At 41.6% G+C, this 24,188-nt stretch overlaps 1 protein-coding gene across 1 annotated transcript in view; it reads right to left on the reverse strand.

Annotated features, from left to right (window-relative positions):
• col4a2 (collagen, type IV, alpha 2) overlaps positions 1-24,188 on the reverse strand; it is a 56,433-nt gene that overhangs the window by 3,739 nt on the left and 28,506 nt on the right. The window contains exons 4-44 of the mRNA XM_076111827.1: positions 14,781-14,915; positions 14,642-14,686; positions 14,428-14,544; positions 14,258-14,326; positions 14,098-14,133; positions 13,902-13,955; positions 13,737-13,772; positions 13,563-13,604; positions 11,359-11,421; positions 11,148-11,192; positions 10,986-11,033; positions 10,862-10,897; positions 10,723-10,767; positions 10,233-10,296; positions 9,560-9,673; positions 9,024-9,173; positions 8,847-8,918; positions 8,506-8,657; positions 8,339-8,411; positions 7,990-8,096; positions 7,702-7,885; positions 7,194-7,238; positions 6,876-6,950; positions 6,684-6,782; positions 6,343-6,564; positions 6,024-6,185; positions 5,763-5,933; positions 5,472-5,615; positions 5,264-5,389; positions 4,988-5,169; positions 4,768-4,831; positions 4,610-4,684; positions 4,386-4,493; positions 4,181-4,288; positions 4,011-4,082; positions 3,242-3,367; positions 2,964-3,080; positions 2,251-2,412; positions 1,056-1,154; positions 799-945; positions 21-137 (exon numbers count right to left, since the gene is read on the reverse strand). Of these exons, the coding sequence (XP_075967942.1) occupies positions 21-137; positions 799-945; positions 1,056-1,154; positions 2,251-2,412; positions 2,964-3,080; positions 3,242-3,367; positions 4,011-4,082; positions 4,181-4,288; positions 4,386-4,493; positions 4,610-4,684; positions 4,768-4,831; positions 4,988-5,169; positions 5,264-5,389; positions 5,472-5,615; positions 5,763-5,933; positions 6,024-6,185; positions 6,343-6,564; positions 6,684-6,782; positions 6,876-6,950; positions 7,194-7,238; positions 7,702-7,885; positions 7,990-8,096; positions 8,339-8,411; positions 8,506-8,657; positions 8,847-8,918; positions 9,024-9,173; positions 9,560-9,673; positions 10,233-10,296; positions 10,723-10,767; positions 10,862-10,897; positions 10,986-11,033; positions 11,148-11,192; positions 11,359-11,421; positions 13,563-13,604; positions 13,737-13,772; positions 13,902-13,955; positions 14,098-14,133; positions 14,258-14,326; positions 14,428-14,544; positions 14,642-14,686; positions 14,781-14,915 (4,108 nt within the window). The remainder of the gene's footprint in view (positions 1-20; positions 138-798; positions 946-1,055; positions 1,155-2,250; positions 2,413-2,963; positions 3,081-3,241; positions 3,368-4,010; positions 4,083-4,180; positions 4,289-4,385; positions 4,494-4,609; positions 4,685-4,767; positions 4,832-4,987; positions 5,170-5,263; positions 5,390-5,471; positions 5,616-5,762; positions 5,934-6,023; positions 6,186-6,342; positions 6,565-6,683; positions 6,783-6,875; positions 6,951-7,193; positions 7,239-7,701; positions 7,886-7,989; positions 8,097-8,338; positions 8,412-8,505; positions 8,658-8,846; positions 8,919-9,023; positions 9,174-9,559; positions 9,674-10,232; positions 10,297-10,722; positions 10,768-10,861; positions 10,898-10,985; positions 11,034-11,147; positions 11,193-11,358; positions 11,422-13,562; positions 13,605-13,736; positions 13,773-13,901; positions 13,956-14,097; positions 14,134-14,257; positions 14,327-14,427; positions 14,545-14,641; positions 14,687-14,780; positions 14,916-24,188) is intronic.

Consider the following 24,188-nt stretch of genomic DNA (forward strand, 5'->3'; position numbering starts at 1 on the left):
CCCCACAGTGTCATACGCACCTTCCATGCCCTGCAGGCCGGGGTGGCCCACTTTTCCATACTCTCCACGAAATCCAGGTGTTCCTGGTCGACCACTAATCCCAGGCATGCCCTTCTGCCCACTGGGTCCTACGAAACCTGTACAGAAAGAGGATAGGCGCTGGTAGTCAGAAAGTCAGTCTATATAATGACGTCATACTAAATGATGCACGATATTCATGTTTTATGCTTTCATTTTAATTGGCCAGGAGCATTTATATTTAACAGGTATTAAAACCTAATTATTAGTTATTTACAACTTTTTAAATTTTATACCATTTTGAACCATTATCACTCATGTAGATATCAGCCCAAAAGACTTGCTATAGCTGAATAATTACCTTATTATTTACACATATTACAGCCTTCATTTGAACATTTAATTCTTTGGATGCTCTCCAATTTGTTTTAACGCAGAGCAAGAAGGTGCCGCGATGGCAGGGGAAACCCTAATTTTAGAGCTAATGCATGAGAACTGTGAGAGGAGGAAGAGGGCGTGAGGCAGACCCATAACCAGATTACTATAGTTTATGATAAGGCAGGACAGCGATGATGAAGGAAACGAGTGAGGATCTACCACATTAAAATATGACGTATAAAATATATTTTAATAATATTATCTTTTAAATTTCCATTGCAGTTAAACAATAGGCCTACAGAAGAAAAACAGCACTTCCTGCCCCACTGATACATTTATGTTGCTGAGCCGGACATTTTTTAGGGATGCTCAACAGCAGAATGTTTAATTAGAACAACTAACCTGAATCACCAGGAGGGCCATGTGGCCCTAGATCCCCTCTGAACCCCTTTGGTCCTTGGATACCATATGGTCCTCCTGGGCCCCTTTCTCCTGAAATTCTGATGGGAATGGGAGGAGGACCCTGGTTTCCTGGAACCCCATGAGAACCTGCAGCACAGAAAGATCACGTAATGAATCAGACAAAAAAACATAAAAGGCCACGTCTGGTAACGTAACGAGTGAGCAGTCTGCACGTTATATGTAAGTCTACAATTTACCTTGAAGTCCAGTGTTTCCTTTTGGACCAGCTGGCCCTCTTTCTCCCTTCACACCAATAACACCAGGAATTCCCATTACTCCTTGCTCTCCTTTTACTCCTGTAAAAAGGATATCAAGATTGTAGTACACAGATCGCAGCTGGCGATCCTATTATCAAGCTGCAGACAGGTGCACAATATTACAGGCCCAGACATAATTATCAGTTGAATGCCAGCAAAGCATGTATTACTTCCAACTTTGGCTCTTTAAGGTACATTTTATTTTTAGCTCATTGTTTTCTTTGCAATAGTAGAGTGCTGCAGGGATGACGTTTCTTTGTAGGCCAACACGGAAGTTACCCTCGACAAGAAGCTAATGGGATATTTCCATCGGATTTGGGACTATCGCAGAATATAATCTCTGTGGCAAACAAACCATACTGCACGTTTTGTTCAGCAAAATAATCTAAACTGAATGCAATCACCAGAAGTAAAAAGCTTTTTTAAGACACTTAAAAGCTTCCAAATTCACGAGTGGGGTATTTACTGATGCATTTTATATGTAGAGCAAAATTTAAATCTCTTGCTTATTAATTTATTTCAGGCATCTAACCAAAAACACATTCAAAATACCCATTGAATTTGAGTTGAGGAAAACGGAAGTTCAAAAATGATGACTCAGGTTTTAGGACTTCTTGCAGCACACTATTTGTGGTATTTTAAGCATTCTGACATGTTTAGGTTATTTGACTGTTGAAATTGTGAAACTGTAAAAGGTATACTATATTTTATACCTCGTCATATTTTACATACATGATTATGCTGCGTTGAATGTTGTCCTGTTTGTCCTGCACTATAAACTCACCAAGGCAAGATCCTAATAGCAGTTGTTGTTCTGGCAATAATGTTAACTCAACTGAACTGACAGCAATTAGTACAGGTACAGTGTTAAAATGTCTGCAGCAATAAGTGATACATTATTGCCAACTTATCATGAGAGAATACTGTGGTATTATGTCTCAAGCGACGATATCACATTATATTTTTTATTGATTATTTGCTCCAACTAGAAATCATCATCTTCATAATAATCATCCATGGCCTCACACAACAATGGGAGTTTAAGATGTGCTACTGCAAACATTTCACTTTTCATTTGAACACAAGCCACGGTTAAAAGATTTATTCTTGAAAAGATCCAACAACTCATGCTTACCTTTCTTCCCAGAAACACCATTTGGCCCCCTGTATCCAAATGAACCTTGGTTTCCTTTGGATCCTTTCCTACCAGGGACTCCAGGAAACCCACCTGATCCATGTACACCCTTTTCACCAAGAGGGGCATCTACACCAGGAAGTCCTCTGGCTCCAGGGAAACCTGAGAAACAAATTGTTTAGGATTAACAAATATAATTAGTATATAAAACAAACAAGAATTCCCCAGCATCAAAACCAACCATTTAAACATCAATGCACCCAGACAATTATGCAGAACCTAATAACCAAATTAAGTTACACTACTGTCTTTCTTAATGCTGAAAATTGTTGAATTGTTGATATTATGTTTATTGATACTGTATTAATTCTCGAAAACATTGTATCATGTAAATTGAATCAAAAGTTTACATGCAAAGATTTAAAAAAATGGTAATATATCCCCTTGTCTACAGTATTGCAATATATTGAATCGTAACCCCTGTAACACGATACGTATCGCATCGCCAGATTCTTGCCAAAACACAATACTTCCCTCTATTTATTCTACAGCTACTGTGAGTTATATTCAAATACAGTTCCTACTGACAATGTGAACACTACTACAGGTCACAGCCATAGTATAAAAGGTGTACCAAAAAGAGGAAAGGGGAGAGAGATTAAGCTCTGGTTCTTTTAACAATGGCCTTCTTTGATCCCACTGTATCTTCTCACCTTGGTACCCGTTAGGTCCTATAGAACCAGGGTCACCACTGCGTCCTGGTCTGTCTGGGGTCCCGCTTGGTCCTTCGGGGCCACGCAATCCTGGCAGTCCAGGTTGACCATGGTCACCTGAACAAGTAAAACATGAGATTGTTTCAAGTCTTAAGATGGTGAAACCCAATAACAACATACGTTATGTGTTGCCGTGCATCACTGGTTCTTTTATTGAGAGCTCAGCAGGTTTCTGAGTCGCCATATTAATGTAGAAAGAGTATGGAGTAATGGCTAACCTAGAGGTCCCTGGAAGCCTTTCAAACCCGCTGTGCCAGGAACACCTGGCTGGCTGTTGGGGTCGCCACCCTCTCCCTTCTCTCCTTTGCTTCCTGGTTCCCCAGCTGGTCCAGTGGTATCCAGACCTGATTAAAATATGAACAGTAAATATTTGTCTAACTCCTCAGGTCTTTACGTAACAGAAAAAATTAGACATGGTTTCTACTGCACTTGATGTAGTGAAAAACGTAGAAATATACATTGATTGAGTTTACCGATTACAAAAGTGTTTAGTCATTACTGAAAGCATGGTTTATAACACTGGATATTAGTGACTAAATAAGCAGCAAATAAAGTTAAACAAACATACTTAGGTATTATTTCTTCAGAGTTTAACACTCAAGTACATGAGTACTGTATAGATGTGGTTTAATCAGATTTGATTGACAGTGACCGAACAAACCACCACCGCCAACAACTGTCGTCAGATTCAAATGTTGCTTAATCCAGATTGGAGCACAGAAGTATGTGACTTCACTATTTTCTAACAAAACCTGCCCCTGAGAAGAGTCCGTCTGAATACAGAAATCTCTCATGAGAAAAAAGAAAAACACCTGTAACTTGCAGTACCGTGCAGACAATTGTACTGTTCATGTTGGAGCTCATTATTCATAGTACGAAGCTGTCTGAGAAAATACCTTTTAGGGCCTTTAAACTGTACGTAATCTATATGAAACAGTATCTTTAAAAATGCACAGAGAGATTGTTTTTATGCATTGGGTTGAATACCTGGTGTTCCTGGGATACCCTTTTGTCCTTTCAGTCCATGTAATCCATAAAGTCCCTTCAGGCCAGGGAAACCTGCACACATTTGCATAGTTCAGATGGAGGAACATGGTGGACAACAAGTATGTAGTTGAAAGAGAAAGAAAGAGAAGATGCTGGTCTGGTTATGTTACCTTTGCTTCCTGGGAAGCCAGGAAAACCGGGATGTCCATCTTTTCCAGAGGGTCCAGGAAAGCCTTTCAGACCTTGGTTACCAGGAGTTCCCTTTTGCCCATCAGAGCCTGCAGGAAACAAAAATGTTGTGTACAAGATGCAATGTAATTCTGCTACAATGTCCAGTATACCATTAAATAAGGGACGTGAATGGGAGTCTCTTACCTGGGTACCCTCCTGTTCCTGGATCACCTGGCTCTCCCCTTTTCCCTTCGATTCCATCAAAACCAGATAAACCACCGTCCCCTATTTGTCCAATTAAACCTTTCTGGCCTGTAAAGGAGGTATCAAACATCTCATATCACCCACAAATGAGCCTCTAATTGTTCAGTGGTGCCAATCAACACCAGAAGAGAAGAAACAAAAGCTGTATGAACTCATGTTTGTACCTGGTTCTCCTGGAAGACCATGCTCTCCTCTCAATCCGGTGGTTCCTGGAAGGTCTATGCGCAGGCCTTTCTCACCTGTAATCAAAATTTTCATCACAATCACTTTATAATTAGTACCCAGATCTCCATCCGTCTGGAGTTTGAGTTTGAGGTGGTACCTTTGAGTCCCCTCCTTCCTTTGTCTCCTGATGCTCCGTAGGCACCAGGACTTCCTTTAACTCCCTGAAAACAAATGAGCAATTGATTAGACTATATCACGTTTTTATGAGATGTTGCAATGAAAGAAATGTATTGAACATTTATTTGTAGCTACAAAATATTACAGTGGCTCTTTAATGCAGAATAATCAACATGGACTGAGAGTATGGCTCTGCTCACCCTGTTGCCTTGCATTCCCTCAAAACCAGTAATTCCTTGATTTCCAGTTAGGCCGGGCATTCCTTTTATCCCAGACAACCCCTCTGCACCCGTATCTCCGTGGTAACCTTTCTTATTGCTGGGGTCTCCAGGAAGACCATGAGTTCCCCCGTAGCCCGGCACACCGGGCAAACCCTTAATACCTGTGGAACAGAGTAGGATGTGAGGAAGTGAGGCGTGAGAGGACAGAGGAGGTGAGAAGGAAAGAGTGACTGGTATCAGATTGTAGCTGCTCACCTCTCGGTCCGGTAAAACCTTGATTTCCATATTGTCCGTGGTCGCCCTTGGCTCCCTTCATGTCAACAATCATCTGGGCGGGGATGTGAGGGATATCCCCGGATGGCCCTCTCAAACCACGATCACCTGGCAGAGATGGTAAGTCAAACAGTTAATGAGGTGGTTTCACACACACAACAGACTCATTTTTATGACAGAGCAGTCTCACCTTTCTCTCCACTTCGACCCTTCACTCCATTTACGCCAACTTGACCCAGAACTCCAGGTTCTCCGTCGAACCCACTGAAGCCCTTCACCCCTAGATTACCCCTGATCCCCTCAAAACCTGACATGCCGGGAGTCCCTTTGTTTCCTGGGAAAGAGAGGGACCATCAGACGTCACTGAAAAAACGGACTCTTCTGACCAAATTGTGGACAAATCATATAGGCTACATAGATTTGATTTGATATAATTGGATTACTGGATTATATTTTCAAAGTAAATATCTGAGGAACAAACCTTTTATTCCTGGAAGTCCTGGACGTCCATCTGCACCCGACTGTCCCACTTCACCTGATGGGCCAGGCTCTCCAACGACGCCATCATTACCGTAATTCCCCGGGCTGCCTTTTAATCCTATCGGACCTGGAGGGCCTGGGTCTCCTTCAGTTCCCCTCTCTCCAGTGAAACCTGGTGAGCAGGATGCCAGAAACAGGAACAGGGACATCAGACATGAACAAGAACATTTCTGAGGGAGAGTGTGTCGCTGTGCATGCTAACCTGGCTGTCCAGTACTCCCACGTGGGCCGGGTAGACCTGCTTGTCCAGGATCACCGGGGTAGCCGTACTTGCCTGCTGGCCCAGGTCTCCCCTCCTCCCCCTGCAGGCCTAGAGGGCCACTCTCACCCTTGAAGCCAATCATACCAGGCATGCCGGGTACTCCTGGAGGAATGGATGAATAAGAACTTTAGATAATAGCTTATTCTTCCAAATGATGCCACTAACACTGGAAGTAAGGCAACAAGGCAAAGAGACAGGAATCTGAAATAGACTGTTATGTTTGAACATAAGTAAGTGACAGAGTGAGGGCATTGCTGACCTGGATAGCCAAACGGTCCTGGATCACCAATAGGGCCTTTATTCCCTTGAATCCCAGGCAATCCTGCGTCACCAAGTGGTCCTGACGATGCTCCAAAAATCTCTCCATGAACACCCTTCTCACCTTGCGCCCCGTACCGGCCTCTTACACCAGGCACACCAGGGGTTCCTACTGAACCTTTGCTGCCAGGAACCCCCAAGGCTCCACGGGGGCCGGAAAAACCTGTATTAGAAAAAAACGTAACGTTAATTGAAAAAAATTATCTGGACCAATCAAAGATCAGATCATCAATTCTATCGATCTGGCTACTGCCCCGTAAGTCGTTTCTTGTCACTTCTTACCTGGTGGTCCAGAACGGCCACCAAAGCCTTGATCTCCTGTTTCTCCTTTTTCTCCGACTGCTCCGAATGGACCCTGTGGTCCTTTTTGGCCCGGAGGACCTGTTGGTTCCCGAAATAAAAACAGGGTGTCAAAAATGACTCAAAGCAGGAGCCCTGAAGTCAACACTCAGCAATATTTTTTTGTTGTGTTACCTGGGAAACCTGGTAGTCCACTGGGTCCTGGAGGTCCAGGCAGCCCAGGTGGTCCAGGATAGGAATCACAAGGACCTGAGAGTAAAATTGTCTTTAGGGCAACATCATGGTTGTATGTAAAAGTTTAAACTGTTTATGTGGAGTGTTTTTCCTGACATGGCATCTTCATTACATTAGCTGGTCTGTCATTACACGAAATCGCAAATTGTAAATAATTAAAAAATCGTCATGCACACAAGCCAAATAATCCAGAAGCAAAAGCACAACAGAGTTGTTACAAAGAGAGCAATATGGTGAAAACTTTATTATACCAGCTACCTGTTACATTCACCTGTCCTCCATCTCCTGTTGGACTACAGCCGCCTTTCAGTTGCAGATGAGAGAGAATGAAAGAGAGAGAGAGAGAGAGAGAGAGAGAGAGAGAGAGAATGAAAGAGAGAGAGAGAGAGAGAGAGAGAGAGAGAGAGAGAGAGGGGCATTCGAAACAGGAGTTACTCAAAAGCACAAGCATTATCTCAAACAAGCTTCGCTGCAGCTTGTTTGAGGGATGCAGCCCCTGCATCAAGCTGACATCAAGAGGCGAAGAAAGAAAAGTAAATAAAATGGAAAAATATACTCGTCATGCTTCCTCCTTTTTTAATCACAAGCTATTAATGTTCATTCCCATTCCTCACTGCTTTTGCATATTAAGAGAGGAGAGGTAAAATGAAATAACTAGTAGAGTAAAAACCGGTCAAATATTTGTAAAGACAGTGACGGAGAAATATGCATCACCATATTGAGGTTGAATAAAAAGGACAGAAGGAGGCAGTCAGCCACCTCTCACCTGGAGCGCCAGGTGTTCCTGGAACTCCATGATAGCCTGCGAGGCCATCGTCACCAGGTAAACCGCGTTGGCCTTTGAGCCCTCCAAGGACTGTACCGTCAGTCCCAATTGTCCCGGGTGCACCAGTTCGACCACGCCGACCTGGGAAACCTTTGTCTCCTACGACTCCTCTGGGACCTTCTCCCTGTTGACATCAACCAGCATCATCAGGGGAAATGAGCAAAAAGAGATAATATCACTTTGAATATAACGCTAATATGAAACTGCCAATATGACTGGTGGACTCACTGGAAGACCTCGGCTCCCAGGGATACCAGGCAAACCATTTCGGCCTGGAGCACCCAACGCTCCTGGCTCACCGTCTCGCCCGTGATCCCCTGGATCTCCAGGATATCCTGCAGGGTACACACACACACACACACACACACACACACACACACACACACACACACACACACACACACACACACACACACACACACACACGCACACACACACACACACACACACACACACATGCATAGACATACACATACAATCAGTACAGCATGCACAGACACAGCAGAGGGATCACTGTCTGTTTTCTGGCCCACTTGACCAAAGGTGCTGATCTGAAATGAAACCAGGTACACTGCACCTTTCTGTGAGGCCACAGTCGCGTCCCCTTTTCGACCCCGCAGACCCGGCAGACCGCTGACCCCAGGAAATCCCTGTGAGACAGCACAACAAAAGTGTGAGGAAACAGAGAAGGGCTCAAAATGAACAACGGAAAAGAAAGAATGGAGATGGCTCGATTATTCTTACAGGCAACCCGTCGTCTCCTTGGGGACCTGGCTCGCCTGCATCACCCTCCTGACCAAACTCTCCAGTCATCCCAGCATCACCACCATCACCATCAGGGCCAGGTAGCCCCGGTGAATAGTTTACCACAGCGCATTCACACACTCCGTGATCACCTAAATGTACACAACATTGCACCCACAGGTCAGAAACATAGAGTGTTATAGAGTATATTAACATGAATTTAACTGATTCTCTTACTCAGGGAAAATTGAATGGAGGAGTAAGTACTTCAGAAAACTATATCTTTCTTTGTTATTAATTAAAAATACATCATAACAATCTTCCTCAGCATGAAACAGCACCTTTCCCTCCTTTAAAGCCTGCATTGCCGGGCCTTCCTCTCCCACCAGAAGCCCCTTTGAAGAACTCAGCCCCTAGAGACGAATAGAAATAGAGACAAATAGAATCACAGTAAAGGTATAGATTAGTATGAATAGTAACATTCGCTCACTCACTCGCTCATTCACTCATTCACTCACATGTTCCTTTGGGTCCTGGAGGGCCCCTGGCCCCCGGGCGCCCGCTGGAACCTGGGGGTCCAGCACCGTCAGCAGGGCGTCCTGGTTCCCCTGGTTGGCCTTTATCTCCTGGATCCCCCTTTATACCAAATGGCCCCATGAAATCCCAAACTGACAGATACAAAAGGAGATTAAAAGGAACATTGATGTTAAACTCCTGACGGCTCAGGTGATCAAAGGTTTGACTTATCTTGGAGAGCAGCATTGTGATTGTTTCCTTTCCTGCTAATGCAGCCACCTTGTGACCATGTTATATTGTCATTATGTCTCTTATATCATACTGTACTTTTTCAAGTTTTTGTTGAGTTTCTTATTATGTGGGGCAAGAGTCTAAAGATAAAGGGTGTCATATGATGTACAGACTGACAACTTTGTGATTTTGTGATATGAATAAATTAAATTGACCTCAGACTGTAACCATTGGAAGTGTCATACAGGCTACTGGTCCCTTTAATTGTATGTGGATGAATCTCTTTGCATAGCTTCGGTTTACATACGTTGTTGCTGTGTTTCAGAGGCGGGGCGTCCCGGGGGTCCGGGGAACCCTTGGTCTCCAACCGAGCCCCTCTCTCCCTGCGGACCCTGCTCACCGGAAGGACCGGGAGGACCACCTTATCAAAGTCAAAGCATAATAATAAAAAAAAAACATTCATTAGCATCTTATGCTCATAGATGACACTGCTTGTAATTGCTTTAATCCATTCGTATGTAGCTCTGTAACACATTATACATGAAGGACTATAAATAGTTCTCTCCTGTTATATCTTCATTTGAATACTGTAATAATAATAACATAGACAGTTCTGTTTGTTTCATACTTCTGGAATACAAACAAATAATATTCTGTTCTTCTCCTTTGAGAAATAATTGGAAGACAACTTCGCAAGGGTTCATTGCCACATTCGTTTTTTTCCCAATGTATTTACTCCTTAAAGTACCCACAACCTCTTTCTTGAACACTTCTGTTTTTGCACTGACAAGATAGTGTAATGTAGGTCTGTTAAAGTTCAGTAATGTCATTAAGTTCCCCACAGAGTTTCACTTTATGTCAGCAACTATTTTTCTCATAGGACATGTTATCACGTGTCAGGCAGTTGGTTTCATCTTCAAACTATTTCTCTTTTCTCTTGGCTGATTATTTGACAGTTTCTCTGGTATGAATCATCTTACCTGATGGAGACCAGGGCCAAAGGGATCCTGATGGTATCAGTTCCCCTGGGTCACCTCTGTCTCCCTGAAACACATTAACTTAATGTCACTCTTTCAGTATTCAGAGGCTGCAGTTTCACTTGCCATTTTAATGACGGAGATCACATGCTGGATGTGTACACATGGCTTCAGAAATCACTGTGACACATATCCTGCTATTCTTTTATGTCTGTTTTATCTCTTGTTTTACTTTTAATTTCTGATTCTTGTGGCTGGATTAACACCCGCAAGGTTCAAGAAAGATTTTAATCAGATAATAATGTGAACAAAATGTTTTTGATCATTTTTTTAAAGAATAAAGGTGCAAAATAACATGTTAATTATGCCTTTTCCCCAGGAATATTGACAATATAAAACCGTATGTAGAACAACCCATTCAGGTTAGATTCCACTAACGGGATGCATAGATTCATGACCCCAGTTCAGGGATAATGATCGAGTGTATTCTCACCTTAGAACCATCTCTACCTGTTGTTCCTTGGTCGCCGGTATCCCCCTGAAAGACAGTTGTCATCATGAAGTAATAAAATCAAATTTAATTAGGTAACACAATAATGATGCAACATCCCTCATTTTTCACACATGCATACCCATGGTCCAGGACGCCCTTTTGCGCCAGAAAAACCCTAGAACGGCATAAACAGCACATTATATTAATTTAACACACAGAGGACAGTTCGTTGGTGAAATGAGTAGAGATGTGCCTGTGCTCACCCGTGATCCAGCATTGCCCATCATACCAGTTTCTCCTTTGTTGTCAGCCTGAAATAAAACAAAAGAAAAGATGAGCGGAGGGACTGACATGCTCAGACGGTAATGTTAATGTGTGTCTATGTATGTATCTATGTGCATGATCGTTCATGAGTGATCACACACCAGATCTCCTAATTCTCCTTTCAGACCTTTCTCTCCATCAGGTCCCTAAAATAATGAAAGAGGAGGATATTATTGAAGCTTGTATCAGTGTCCGTACCATCGTCATATTTATGCGATTTACGCGAATATGTGAAATTCAGATTTCAGAGACCATCTTTGAACATTACAACACGTTGATGAATAAAGACGAACATGTTGAACATGTACAGACCGAGGGGGCTTGAACTAGCTGACGAGTAGAGTTTCCTGGATCCCCTGGTGGTCCGATGTCCCCCTGTGGTGGAAGTAGGAAATGCAACAAAAGTCAGCAAGCTCAGAGAGAAACAAATCATCATCTAGTTCTTTTACTAAAGTAAAGTTACCACAGTTTCAAAATACTCAATTACATGTAAAATACCTGCAGTCAAAATGCAACTTAGGTAAAACTTAGGCAGCAGCAAAATGTACTTAAAATACTGAAGAAAAAGTAATGCCGATGTGACTGACATTATTATATATGACAATATTAGATTATTAATACTGATGCTGGAATGTGTAAGTTGCACTTTACTGCTGTAGATGGTCATTTACAGCTAAGCCCCCCCCCAAAGGGTCACAAGATAAGTCTGAGGGGTAATTTATTTTCTTGTTCACTCTTGGATAATTGTATGTCTTTAATAAATTAAAAAAAACATATAAAAAGTCATTCAATGGAGTTTACTGTATTTCAACGGCCCACTTGTTCTCAGGTCATACATGAAGCAAAAAATAAAATACCCCACTAGAAATGTTTTAACTTGCACTTTCTTAGACCGTTTGATCGACTTGAGCAACGGGGTCTGTCGTCTTACGCGTATACGTTTTGTAACATCTGAGAATCTTAACAACTAAAACAGTCTTCAATCTGCTGAAGACGATGACACTGTCGCTGTGTGAGCACTGAGCAACGCCTGCACTTTTGCACATGCAGGCACTACACAGAGGATAAAGGCCAGGGGTCTCATTCATAAAACAGAGCGGAGGATCCACACTAAATGTTTGCGTACGTTCAAAGGAGGAAATGCACGCACGGCAAAACATATTCAGATTTTTAAAGCCTTGCGCAATTTCCTTTTATAAATTCCAAATGAACCTGTAAATGTGCGCAGCTGGTTCGGCCTCACATCCCACCTTCTATTCGCCCACATTCAACCATAAATGGTCAATGCAAAGCACCTCATGAATGTTGATGCATTGAAATGAGCCTGCTGATCAGTGGGTCTTTGCGGTGTATTATGGAGACTACAGAGAGGAAGAACACTCATTCCCTCCTAATTCTTCCATTTACGCAGTAATAACAGTGCCACAATATCCATCGTGCAGCAAAACACATCACCAGTGTCACCATAGTATTTATATGTTTACAGCAATCAGACTGATTGCTTCTAAAATGATCGAGACAATCGGTGGCATTGTGATTAGGACTGATAATGACGATATGGAGTGATCATACGAGAGCTGTCACTGGCTTTTTTTCCCAGACTTTGCTAATTAACACGATCCCTATGTGCAGGTGGTGAATATTTGCCAGGTGAGGTGACTGGAGAAGGTGTGTGACATCACTGCAATTACTCCTCTGCTCCAGTGAGCGCTGACACTCTCATCAGATAGCAGGTTTCAGTTTGTCTGTGTACAGCTGTATCTGTCACTATGGAATAAACCCTAAATGAATAAATAAAGTCGTGTTCACTGCAGCGATTTTTCTCACAGACGCTTAATGAAAACTCATATCGTACTTGGTGATATATGCACAGTATGAGAAGATTATTGCTCTGTTCTGCAGATCTTTAACGCTAGTTGACTGTGTTTTACAGCTGGTCATAATTTCATGACCACGAGTGTCGGTAGTTCAGTCTCTCCTCTGCTTTGAGGAGAGCAGACAGCGCTGATAAAATGTATTGAAATGTGCTGTTATGTACAGTTATCTACACTTTATATTTATACATTTTTATATAAATCACTTTATAAATGAGACCCCAGGTGTGTTTGTAGTTTTAATAGTTAACTACACAAAAATGGCAAAAAAGTAATTTAACTACTCAAATCACTATGCAAATATGAATGTAGTTGAACAAACAGCAAGCTACTGCAAAATGTAGTTAAACTACTAGTATAACTACATGTAGTTCACCCCAACAGCAGAAGTGGCATTATATGAAAATACTTAAGTAAAGTAAAATGATCTCAAAACTGCACTTAAGCATAGTAGTTAAGTAAATATACTTCAATCATTGCATGGGAAAGTAAAGATGAAGAGCTCAAGCTGAAGTGAAATTAATTCAGGATGTTCTCTGCAGCAACAGCAAACCATTTTGTTGTCATGGCATTTGCTTTACAGAAATACGTAGACTTGACTGATATATATTAGTAATGAATAATACAAACACAGTCACTCACTTGCTTTCCTCTAAATCCCTTCAGCACATTGGTCATGTTGCCCTGCCCAGAAAAACAAAACAACACTTGAAGTTGCATTCCTAAAGGGAAGTTCCTGTTTGATAAGATTTCATGCAGTATTAATACATCACATTTGTATTATACTACATTAAATATATATCATTGTTGCCTTACCTTTGGTCCACGAGGACCGGGAGGCCCTGGGGGACCCTAGAAGAAGACACAAACAGGATCCTAATATGCACTTTTCATCATGATAGATGGAGCTTTACAAACTAAAATTAAAATTAAATTAAAATGCACACACACACACACACACACACACACACACACACACACCTTCGGTCCTGCTATGCCCCTGGTACCCTGCCATCCTGGGATTCCTTGAGGCCCCTGACAAAAATCAAATAAAAAGGCAGAAGAAGAGAAATATTGCAGCAACAGAAATGTTTGTTGTGCCAAAATGACAGGAATAAACCATTGTCTGATCATGTCTCAATGAAAAGCATCGAATAGTTTAAAAAATGTGTCTTACAAATATTCCTTTGAACCCTGGTGTGCCTGGGTCTCCCTGTGGAGGGATGGTCATAGATTCATGAGGTTAATGAGATATTAATATACACATATAATTTTGTTACAGCAATATCAAGTCACTTATGAAAAAGCCAGTTGTGGTGTTCACTCCTCTTCCTCACCCTGAAGCGCTTCATGTACACACTCATCTCCAGAGAGTCGCCCTTCTGTCCCTTCCAGCCTGGTTGTCCCTGAAGGAGGAAAACAAAAAGAGAGTCATTGATGGTCACTGAGAGGAAATCAAACACCATGTATTATATAAATCACTATCCAAGTGTGGAGTTGTACTTACAGGAAAACCAGGTGAGCCGTTATAGCCGTGTTGCCCCGGGAACCCCGATTCTCCCTGCGTCCCGTTACAGCCGTCTGCACCTGGCTTCCCCCTGGGCCCAGCTTGTCCTGGGTGGCCCTGCAGAGCGAACGGCAATTCAGAACAGAACAGTACGAACACATCGCAGGCAGAATCAATACAGTGAGCATTCATCCAGACTGCTGGATAGACTTACAGGAATGCCATCGTTTCCAGAAAACCCAGGAACGCCGGTCATTCCCTGCGGAATCGACAAGAACCACAAATTAAACAAGAGAACAAACAAGAGTGTTGTGACTTCTAACAATTGGATTAAAAAGAGAAGGATATTTTACCACATTGCCTTTAGGACCTATGATGCCACTACGGCCATGGTCACCTTTCTGCCCCTTCTGTCCTTCGATCCCAAGATCACCTGGTCTCCCCGAAGGCCCCTGGGGGCCCTGAGGACCAAGAGTCCCAGGGGTACCCTGAGATTGGAGATGTAGAAAATGTCAACGTCAACGTCATCTCAAGGATGCAATACACCAAATAAACTTTGCATTTCATCTGAATCAACTATCCATTGGTCTCCATTCATCAACAATGTCATTGGTGTTGGGAGAGTAAACCTACCTGTTAAAAGATAGAGAAGAGAAGATTTGAAAAGTGTTTTCAACACAAACAAAGAATCCCAACAATGCAACAAGAAGTACGACAAACCATCAGTTCAATTTATTTCTCATATTTATCGGCTAATTCCCTCCCCATCTATAAATTTCTGTTTGTACTTTCCGATTGCATCACAAGGGGGAGACAGACAACTTTGTTTCTAGTGAAATCCTTCAGCACTCCACGCTCTCTACCCCCATCCAGTGGTCAAACAGCATAAATGTCCCTGTCAGCTGAAAGATACAAACTGACTGCCAGACTCAGGTATATAAAAGTCAACAAAGCAATGCAACTAAATACATAAATGTGAACAAACAGAAACATCTCATGAATACATTTTTAAGCCACAGAATTTCTTTTCATTTTGTTATGGACAGAATGAGCAGACACACATAACTTCTTCCACTCTTCTTTTAGATATTCTTGTTTTTAGAATCAGCTTGGCTAGCGGTAAGAGATTAATCTGCATACTGAATTTATTTTCTCCTTTTTTTTCTTACACACAACTGAAAGATCATTTAAGACCCCAAACCACACATGTCATTCCAAGACATGCCAGATAGAGCAGTGAGAAGATGAAGTTCAGACTCTGCTGTCAAATATCTCCTCAATGAAAAAGACATTGGCCAAGCGAGCTTGAAAGGCAAAGCAAAGGGCTGTTTAAAGAAGGTTTTGATTGCTGACTTTTTGAAACTACAGACAGCCCCCTAATCTGCAAGCTAAATATACCAATTTGATTATGATACTCAGAGTGATGAAAGAGAGAAGACAGGGACGCAGATAGGAAGCAGAAAAAATGTGAGTCTGGCCGTGGCGGAAGTATGTTTCTGTTCTCCAAACCGGACCTGATTTTTAAATATCTCATTTTTATCTCCTAATAGATAGATAGATTTGTAATGTGTCTGCAGACTTGGCAGTAAAGTATGTGTCCTCTCTTCACCTACGTCACCAGAATCGCTTCTGCATGTTGACAAGGAAAACAGGGAACAGAAACAAACACACGCCACGAAAGTATAATGAATATTGAGGAGGTGGTCAGTGCCGTTGGGGTGTGTGACGACAAGGAGCTTCAACCAAAAGATCAGGTGCAACAGGTGCCTCAAACACAGACACATACAGCATATCTCAGTGTTGTGGGCGTCATTTACAGGGGGACTGGACAAGGCCAGGGGAGAGGCTCAAGGGGTGCTGAAATTATACAAGGGTTGGAGGGGTGGAAACAGAATAATATAATATACGCTTTTACAAGTGTTGAGGGTGAAGATACTATGGGAATTGGGCGTGTTTGCATGGTCCTGGAGTTCAGGGGTCAGTAAGTGATGAACTTTTTGGGGGCTTCACAGTGTTCCTGTGAGAACCAACAAATAGAGTGATGTTGTTTTTCCCCCAGACACAAAAATGCTCAGCGCCTTGTTAAATGAAGCTAGAGCCAAGGGGTCTCGAAGGAATTAATAAAACTACAAGGAGCCTAAACAATGTCAGACAACAATTCAAACAAGCTCACAGACAAATCAGATGCAGATAGCCAGAGATAAAGCCTCAATTTAACTCGTTGCTAGCTGTGTGTGCAGTAAATGCAGCCTGGGTGTGTGTGTGTGTGTGTGTGTGTGTGTGTGTGGTGGTCAGAGCTTTGTCTATGGGTGGCTTTTTGAAACAGGAGGTGTGTGTTTTGTCTTCAATCTCGGCACTGCAGCTGTTGCTTAAAGAGCAGACAACAGTCCTGTCAACTCCAACCTCGCCTAAATAATGGGCAGCATGTCATACAGTGTGTGCTGTGAATTTTTCCATAATTTACAGATGAGGACTGCTAAAGGACTGCACTGACTATTCGGTCACGATATGTTTACGTCAATGTAACTTGTCCACATTGGCGGTGATACCAGAGCCTTAAGCATTACAGAGTTTTTATAGATAACCGAGATAAAACAGTGTGTGCCATTCAGCACGCAGTGTTTTTGAAAATGATTAAAGACAACATAGTCAGAATAAGTAATTTACACTTGCTTGCCAAGATTATAGATGTGATTTAAAGCTAGGGTTGGTAATCTTGAGGAACTAGCGAGGGTACGCTAGATTTAAAAAAATTATCCATCCGAAAAACCAAGTCGACTGTTTCCAACTCTTTTCCCATGAAAGTAACTAGCAGCAACAGCTCCAAAAGTTGCTAAATCCAGCAATAAAGTTGTCAAGTCGGCAACACTGACAGCCCGTCCCTTCAGGCCTCCCTCCAAAGCCACTCCCCCCAAATTATCATTATGAACGTAAACAACGAGCATGGCTACTGTTAGTACTCAGAACTGTCAAGCTATCAGCTTGTGGAAGACTACGGTGTCGAGCGACGAGTGAACGGGCAGAATGCGAGCAGGCAGACAGGTAGCCTGTCCTGTCATTATATTCGGTGCTGAATGAAATGACTGGACCGGCTTATTACAGTCCTGCGACGGCCACAGATACCAGATTGTTTTGTCAGAGCTTTGGATACATTATTTGCTGTCAGGTTGAAATGAGAAGTTCAACAAAAATATGTTTGAAGATTACAAATACTACATTCAAAGTTCAGATATCAAAATAAACTAACATTTGGTTCCTTTGCTATGAAATTTATTCTTTATTGTTATGGTGGAAAAAAGCGCCTCATAAGGGCAGGGGAACTCTACCAATACACACGTTCCAGTTGTAAATCATTTATCCTAATGAAGAGGAAATTAATCAAGTCGACTCATTTTCTGAAGACAAATGGTTCTGTCAAAGTAATAAATTGCTATTTTTCACATAGACCAGGCATGTCCAAAGTCCGGCCCGCGGGCCAATCACGGCCCGAGGTCAGATTTTATATGGCATTATATATAATGCATTATTTATGGTCCGCCAGCACAGTCAAAACGGAATGAATAAATCATACAAATTCAACATGCAATTCCTCTTTTTACCTCATGGTGGCAGCACCACTCTGTAACTGTCTGGCTGTTTGAAATTGGCTCTGACCCTTGAACTGTCATGTTACGGCAAGTAAAAAAAGGAAAGTCGATAATGAGGGCCGCCGCTTCCAGGAGAGGTGGAGATCGCAATATTTTTTTCACCGAAAACCGAAACAACTGTGTCTGCCTAATTAGTCATGAGACTGTTGCCTTGTTTAAGGAATATAATGTAAAGAGACACTACGAGACCAAACATGCTAATGCTACAACAAGCTATCAGAAATGTGACATTTGGTTACATTGCTATTTGCTGTCATTGAAAATAAAATGATTAAATAATGTATGTATAGGCTACTTGTATTGTTTAAAATAATGTCAGCAGGGACTGTTGACCCTTGGGCATTTTCACATTATCAAATCTGGCCCTCTTTGAAAGAAGTTTGGACACCCCTGTGGTAAAATAACAATGTCAGGAAGTAAAGTGACATTTTTTTATCAACCTGACAAAATTACGTTCTTGTGGGAAGAAAAGAAAAGAAAAGGCAACAATGTAGCTTATTTACATTCTAATAGAATGTAAATAAGCTACATTGTATCAGAATGTAGCTTCTTTACATTCTAATAGAATGTAAAGAAGCTACAGTGTATAGAATGATTCTATTGAAGTTATTCCTTTTTTAAATGTTTTAGACGAGTCACTAATCACTTTAAAATAGTGATTATAGCTGATTTAACTTACAGACATGAGATTGATCTTCTCATGTCACTCTCTTTATACAATGATATAAATTCATCCCCGTTTTATCTACAAGGCTACTTGTATTGTTTAAAATAATGTCAGCAGGGACTGTTGGCCCTTGGGCATTTTCACATTATCAAATCTGGCCCTCTTTGAAAAAAGTTTGGACACCCCTGACATAGAGAGAGAAGTGACACATAATAACAGCGGGGAGAAGCGGAGTGAGTCGTAATTGATGTGCATGTGTGTGTGTAAGTCCATAAGAGATCCCTGTGAGAAGCACTCGCATGGTACACTGGTCTTTATCTTTCTGCATGGCTTAAACAGAGAGCTGATTAATAGCAGTCTCCTTTCAAAGCTGATAACGGGGGAGATGTTTTTAAATGCATACCTGCTTGTGTGTGTGTGTATGTGTGTACTTGTAACACCAACACCTACATATGCTGTATCTACGGCACACAGAAATGAAAAGGTACAGCAGGAAACTGTTAAGCTAGTCCTGAAAAGGACATTTTTCACAGATATAACATCACAAGCACATAATGGGTCCCTCATGAGTAACTTTGGTTCCCTCATTAAAGACAGAATGAGAAGGACTTTTCTAAAAAATAATGTATACTCAGAAAGATAATCTCCCTCAATCATAACTTGTGACCCACAACAAGTGTGCGGCGGTGTCTATACCTGCAGAGACCCTGCCCTCTGCCTGGGTCTTCTTATTTTGCTGTGTTCGGGACGTTTCTGGGCGATAACCTCTATGAAAACGTAGCGACCAGGTACCAGATTGTCAGCACAAATCCAAGAATGATGAACAAATGGTGGACACATTGCCATAAAAAAAACATGTTCGTATCAACCAGCAAATCATGAAACATCTTTCAATATAATGTAGTCCAGTTCAACACCACTGCAAACTACAACCTATATAATACACATGAGTTTAATTATTACCACTCTGACAGAGTCAAGTATCATCTTTTTAGAGGTAGAATTTATCTGTAAAAGTATATAAATATATCTAAATCAAACCGACCCTGTTTCATACAACAGCCTACTGTATTGTTCCATTAGCACTCTGAGTCTTCATCATTTCACTTTGCCTCATTTCTCTCCTGAGCTAAATCTCTCTGCAGTCCTCCCCGCTCCTTAATTACCAGTCCTCCACAGCTTCACTTCCTTCATACCTCCATACTCCCCATTCTTATCTGCTCCCACTACTTCCACTCAGCATTTCCTCCTCTCTCCAAATTCTTGAGTGCTCTCACATCCCCTTGCATCTGTTCCCTCCTTTTTTTCTGCCTGTATTCTTTCGCTTCCCATCTCTCCTCTGTGGAGATTGACCTACAAATCAGCCTGCCACAGACTACGTGGGGAGAGAGATGACAAAACAGCATTGTGGGGAGGAATAAATTGTCATCTAGACCCTAAACAAACAAAAAAATAATGTGATACAACAGGGACTGGATGGACATAGTGTAGAAACCACAAGACTGGTTGCGAAAAATAAGAAAGATAAGGCATTTTTTAACAGCGAAGTGTACTAAACTTCTGAACCTGTGTAAAAAGAGAACCGTAAATCTAGATCAGAGGAAGTTGAGCGCTCTTCAAATGTCTTGGATTCACTAAAGGACACTGAACACACAAATACATGCGTGTCTGTATGGGTCTGAGTTCCTCTCTGTCTTTGAAGGCCGGTCATGACTTTACCAGATCATGAAGCTCAGGAGACACGTGCTGCCCTCTGACTTTTCTCTGTAACTGTAGCTCCTTGTATGTTTCTTTCTGTCACAGTCAGCTCATGTCATACCTTCAGCCTCATGTCTCGTGAGCTTCATAATGGGATACGACGAGCCATCAATCAGCAGTTAAATCTACTGAGGTCACTGGGGGAATGAGATGGAAATCGAGGCTCCATGAGTTTTGAGGTGGTATTTTAGATGGTCAAGTCAAGTCAGTTTCATCAGTCAACATATGACATCTTCTGTCCTCAATTTGGAAGGAAAAACAAAACACTGCGTCCACTGAGTGTGTGTGTGTGTGTGTGTGTGTGTGTTAATATGACGGGGTTAGGTTAGACCTACGTAGATGCATTTAAGCTGTGAGCTCACAGCAGTGAAACAGGCTCCAGACAGCAGTCTCTGATGTTGTAAGAAGTTGAGCATTTTAGAAGGTAACTTCATTTTCACACTGTTGATTATACAGTCCTAGAATTTAAATGGCTTTTAGGGATGTATTTCATGGTTAAAATTATAGTCAGTGATAGTCACTTCCCTTTATAAGATACATTTAAGGTCTCAGCCCTTGACAAACAGGCACACTGCTGTTGTGGACTAAAATGATCACACTTCCCACAGTCGAGACTAATAAATTAGAGGGACTAAAAGACAGACAGACAGACAGGTGAACGAGAAGTGTGTGTGTCAGGAGGAAATAACAACAGACTGAAATAACATCATTAAACCACACAGGGAAGTAGGATTCAACTGCATCTAACTATAGAGGAAGGAATGTCTGTCTGTCTGTTTGTTTGTTATGTGCACATGTCGGTATGTCCTTTGCATATCTCACGCACCGTTTATCCGATCTCTTTCACACTTGGCGGCTGTATTGTTGAATTTGGTGCAATTTGGACATGCGACCCATGCAATATTAATACACTTTGAGATTCTTCTTTTATCATTGCTGATGTTCTGACATTGTTGAATGAGAAATGGAGGGAAAAAATATTGAAGCTGTCTGTGGGCACCCACAGTATAATTGTACCTCATATTTGCACAGAGACTGGACAAACCTCTATGTTTCTAAATGTATGTGTATAAACCATTGACTGTCTATGGTACAAATAATAACGTCGCTGACGTATTTATGCTTAGAATGCGTTATTTTCAGTGTTGATGGAGCATTTAAATCGATCGATCGAGCTCCACTCAAAAAAAACAAGCATTTTAAAAGTTGTTTGCCTGTCATCTTGCGGACGCACCTGACAAAGCAGGTCTGTCATTTCAGCATGGGGGTCAAGGGGGCCAAGCCATCGTCCTGCTTCAAGTGGGCACATGCTACGAACGGCTTCGCCACTAACGAATACAGCACAACTTAAGACAAAGAGTGACTCTTAATGTACACGATAAACTAGAACTATTAAGAGACAGACTGTAGAGGAATGATTGTAAAAGAGCAATAAAACACCAGCCCTTCCCATCCAGATCTCGCCAACTGGTGTCTGCTTCTTATTCACTTCTCACCTCATTTGAGAGGCATAAAACACACACACACACACACACACACACACACACACACACACACACACACACACACACACACACACACACACACGCACACTCAACATAAAAACACACAAGCTAAGTGAACATACTGACCTTGGTTAAGGTGTGGGATGATGGGATGCTGATAGTGAAACAATTTATTTCTGCAACAAGGCAGAAACAATAGCAGACATACAGCAGATGCATTTAAGTCGTAACACTTTAAGTCGTTTCTTGCTATTCCTCTCTCTATCACTGCAATCATTTTGTTTTGTCTGTTCCAAGGATTAACCCCTTCTTTCATATATCATGCCCGTCATTGACAACGAGAGGTCCATCATTTGCAGCTGTAGGAATGTGTGAGGAGGATTTTGGACAGTCTCCTCCAGCTAACCCTGGCATGTGAGAATCCAGATGAGGAGAGAGCTGGTGCCCACTGGATAGCAGAGGTTCACAGGCAAAACATCTAAACCAAACAATAAATTGCATGTGTTCCCTAATCTAAGATCCAGAAATGCAGGTGTGAGACAGACACACACGATTAAATGGGCAGTACATCCAAACAATACACACATCGTATTTTCTCATGTACTTCTGGTATCAAGCTATAAGGATATTCATGAGAAGTTTTGAGCTATCTGTCTCCACAGTTTTTATCGGGACTATTTCCAGAGAAGTTCCAATTAAAAATCGGTGGATTTTAAATAAAAAAATATATAAATCTAAATAAAAATGAAACAAATGCAATCTGCATGGATGGATGGATGGCTCAAATTTAGCTTGAAATGATGTATTTCTTTGTAATTTGGTTGAAATCACCCTTTACAGAGAAGTTCTTGATGTTGCTGACCTCAAGTAGTTTAACATCTCATCTTGTTGCAGTGATGTGTAAGTGTACTACAGGGTCTGTCAGTACACCATGACATCACAAACAGCAGTAATGCACTGCCTTTCAGGCTGGTAATGTATTGAGTTAATTCTTAAATGTTGATAATTTTGGGATATGCAGAATATATCAATGTTGTTTTTTCATTTTGCCTCACCCTAAAAACATTTTTCCCATTACACATGCTTAAGTCTGGAAGTGTACATGGTTTCCTACCAGTTGGATTTCTAAGTTGACACATTCACATTTTCCACTATTACTTCTGCAAACAAGTGCCTTCATAATGTCTGACCTATATCAAGAAATCTCTGAGAAAACCCCTCCTCTTCATGTTGTATCAAATGCAGTAACCATAATCTCTCTCTGTCGTCTCCCTGTGTGTAGGCGGGTGTGTTTGCATTTCTCATTCCTAAATCACAGACCTATTAAAAGTTCCCCCATCTGACACCATAAATTGTATCTGGACCCAGACTGTCCCCTGGGGTGGACGGTTTGGGAACGACCCGCTAAGAACAGGATGGGAACACGCAGCCCAGTGCGCAAACCTCTGACCTCAGAGAGGAATAAAATAAATCAATAAACAACTGGCCGGAAGCTCCCTCTGTTATTCCATCTGTCTGTCCAGATAAACTGAGACATTTTGTAATTTTTTACAGAAGACGTGGAAAGAGTTAGTAATTGAAAGACAAAGAGAGTCAACAGAGATAAGAGATACGATAAATCACAGAAAAACAGATGACATGATGATGTTCTTTGGCATCGACAAAGAAGAAGCCTTAACTATTCCCCAAATATTTTGAATGTGCCAGCTTGGATTAAGTATGCTCTGTCTTCTACGTGTTGTCTTGTCTTGTTGAAGCTCTAGCATGAGGAAGATATTAAACATTCAGTACATAGCTGAACAGAAAACTATTTTTGTTGCTGCTGTTCCTCCTGATACAAATTCGAAAAATGCACTACTGTTTATGTTTTGTTTTGTTATTCTTGTGTTGAAAATGGGCTACAACTGCATGAAGACCGTGTTGCATCCTGACAATAAAAGATCCTTGAATATTGCCTATTTTACAAACATTCACTCACATACAAACCATGCTTCCAGCAGTTCCCTGTCTCTTTTTGGGTGTTCAATTCCACATTCACCCTGTTGCAAACAATGTAAATACTTAAAACCTTAGATGGCTTCTTCTCCAAATGCTTGTATTTACTGCGTATCAGAAATAACACTGGATACTTAACAGAAAGGGCTGTGGTGAGGGGAGACTGATGCTATGCATGGATGATCCTCT

The sequence above is a fragment of the Anarhichas minor genome, unplaced genomic scaffold (genome assembly GCF_050575085.1).
Source record: "Anarhichas minor isolate MPS153535 unplaced genomic scaffold, ASM5057508v1 ptg000004l, whole genome shotgun sequence".
In the NCBI taxonomy this organism is placed as follows: domain Eukaryota; kingdom Metazoa; phylum Chordata; class Actinopteri; order Perciformes; family Anarhichadidae; genus Anarhichas; species Anarhichas minor.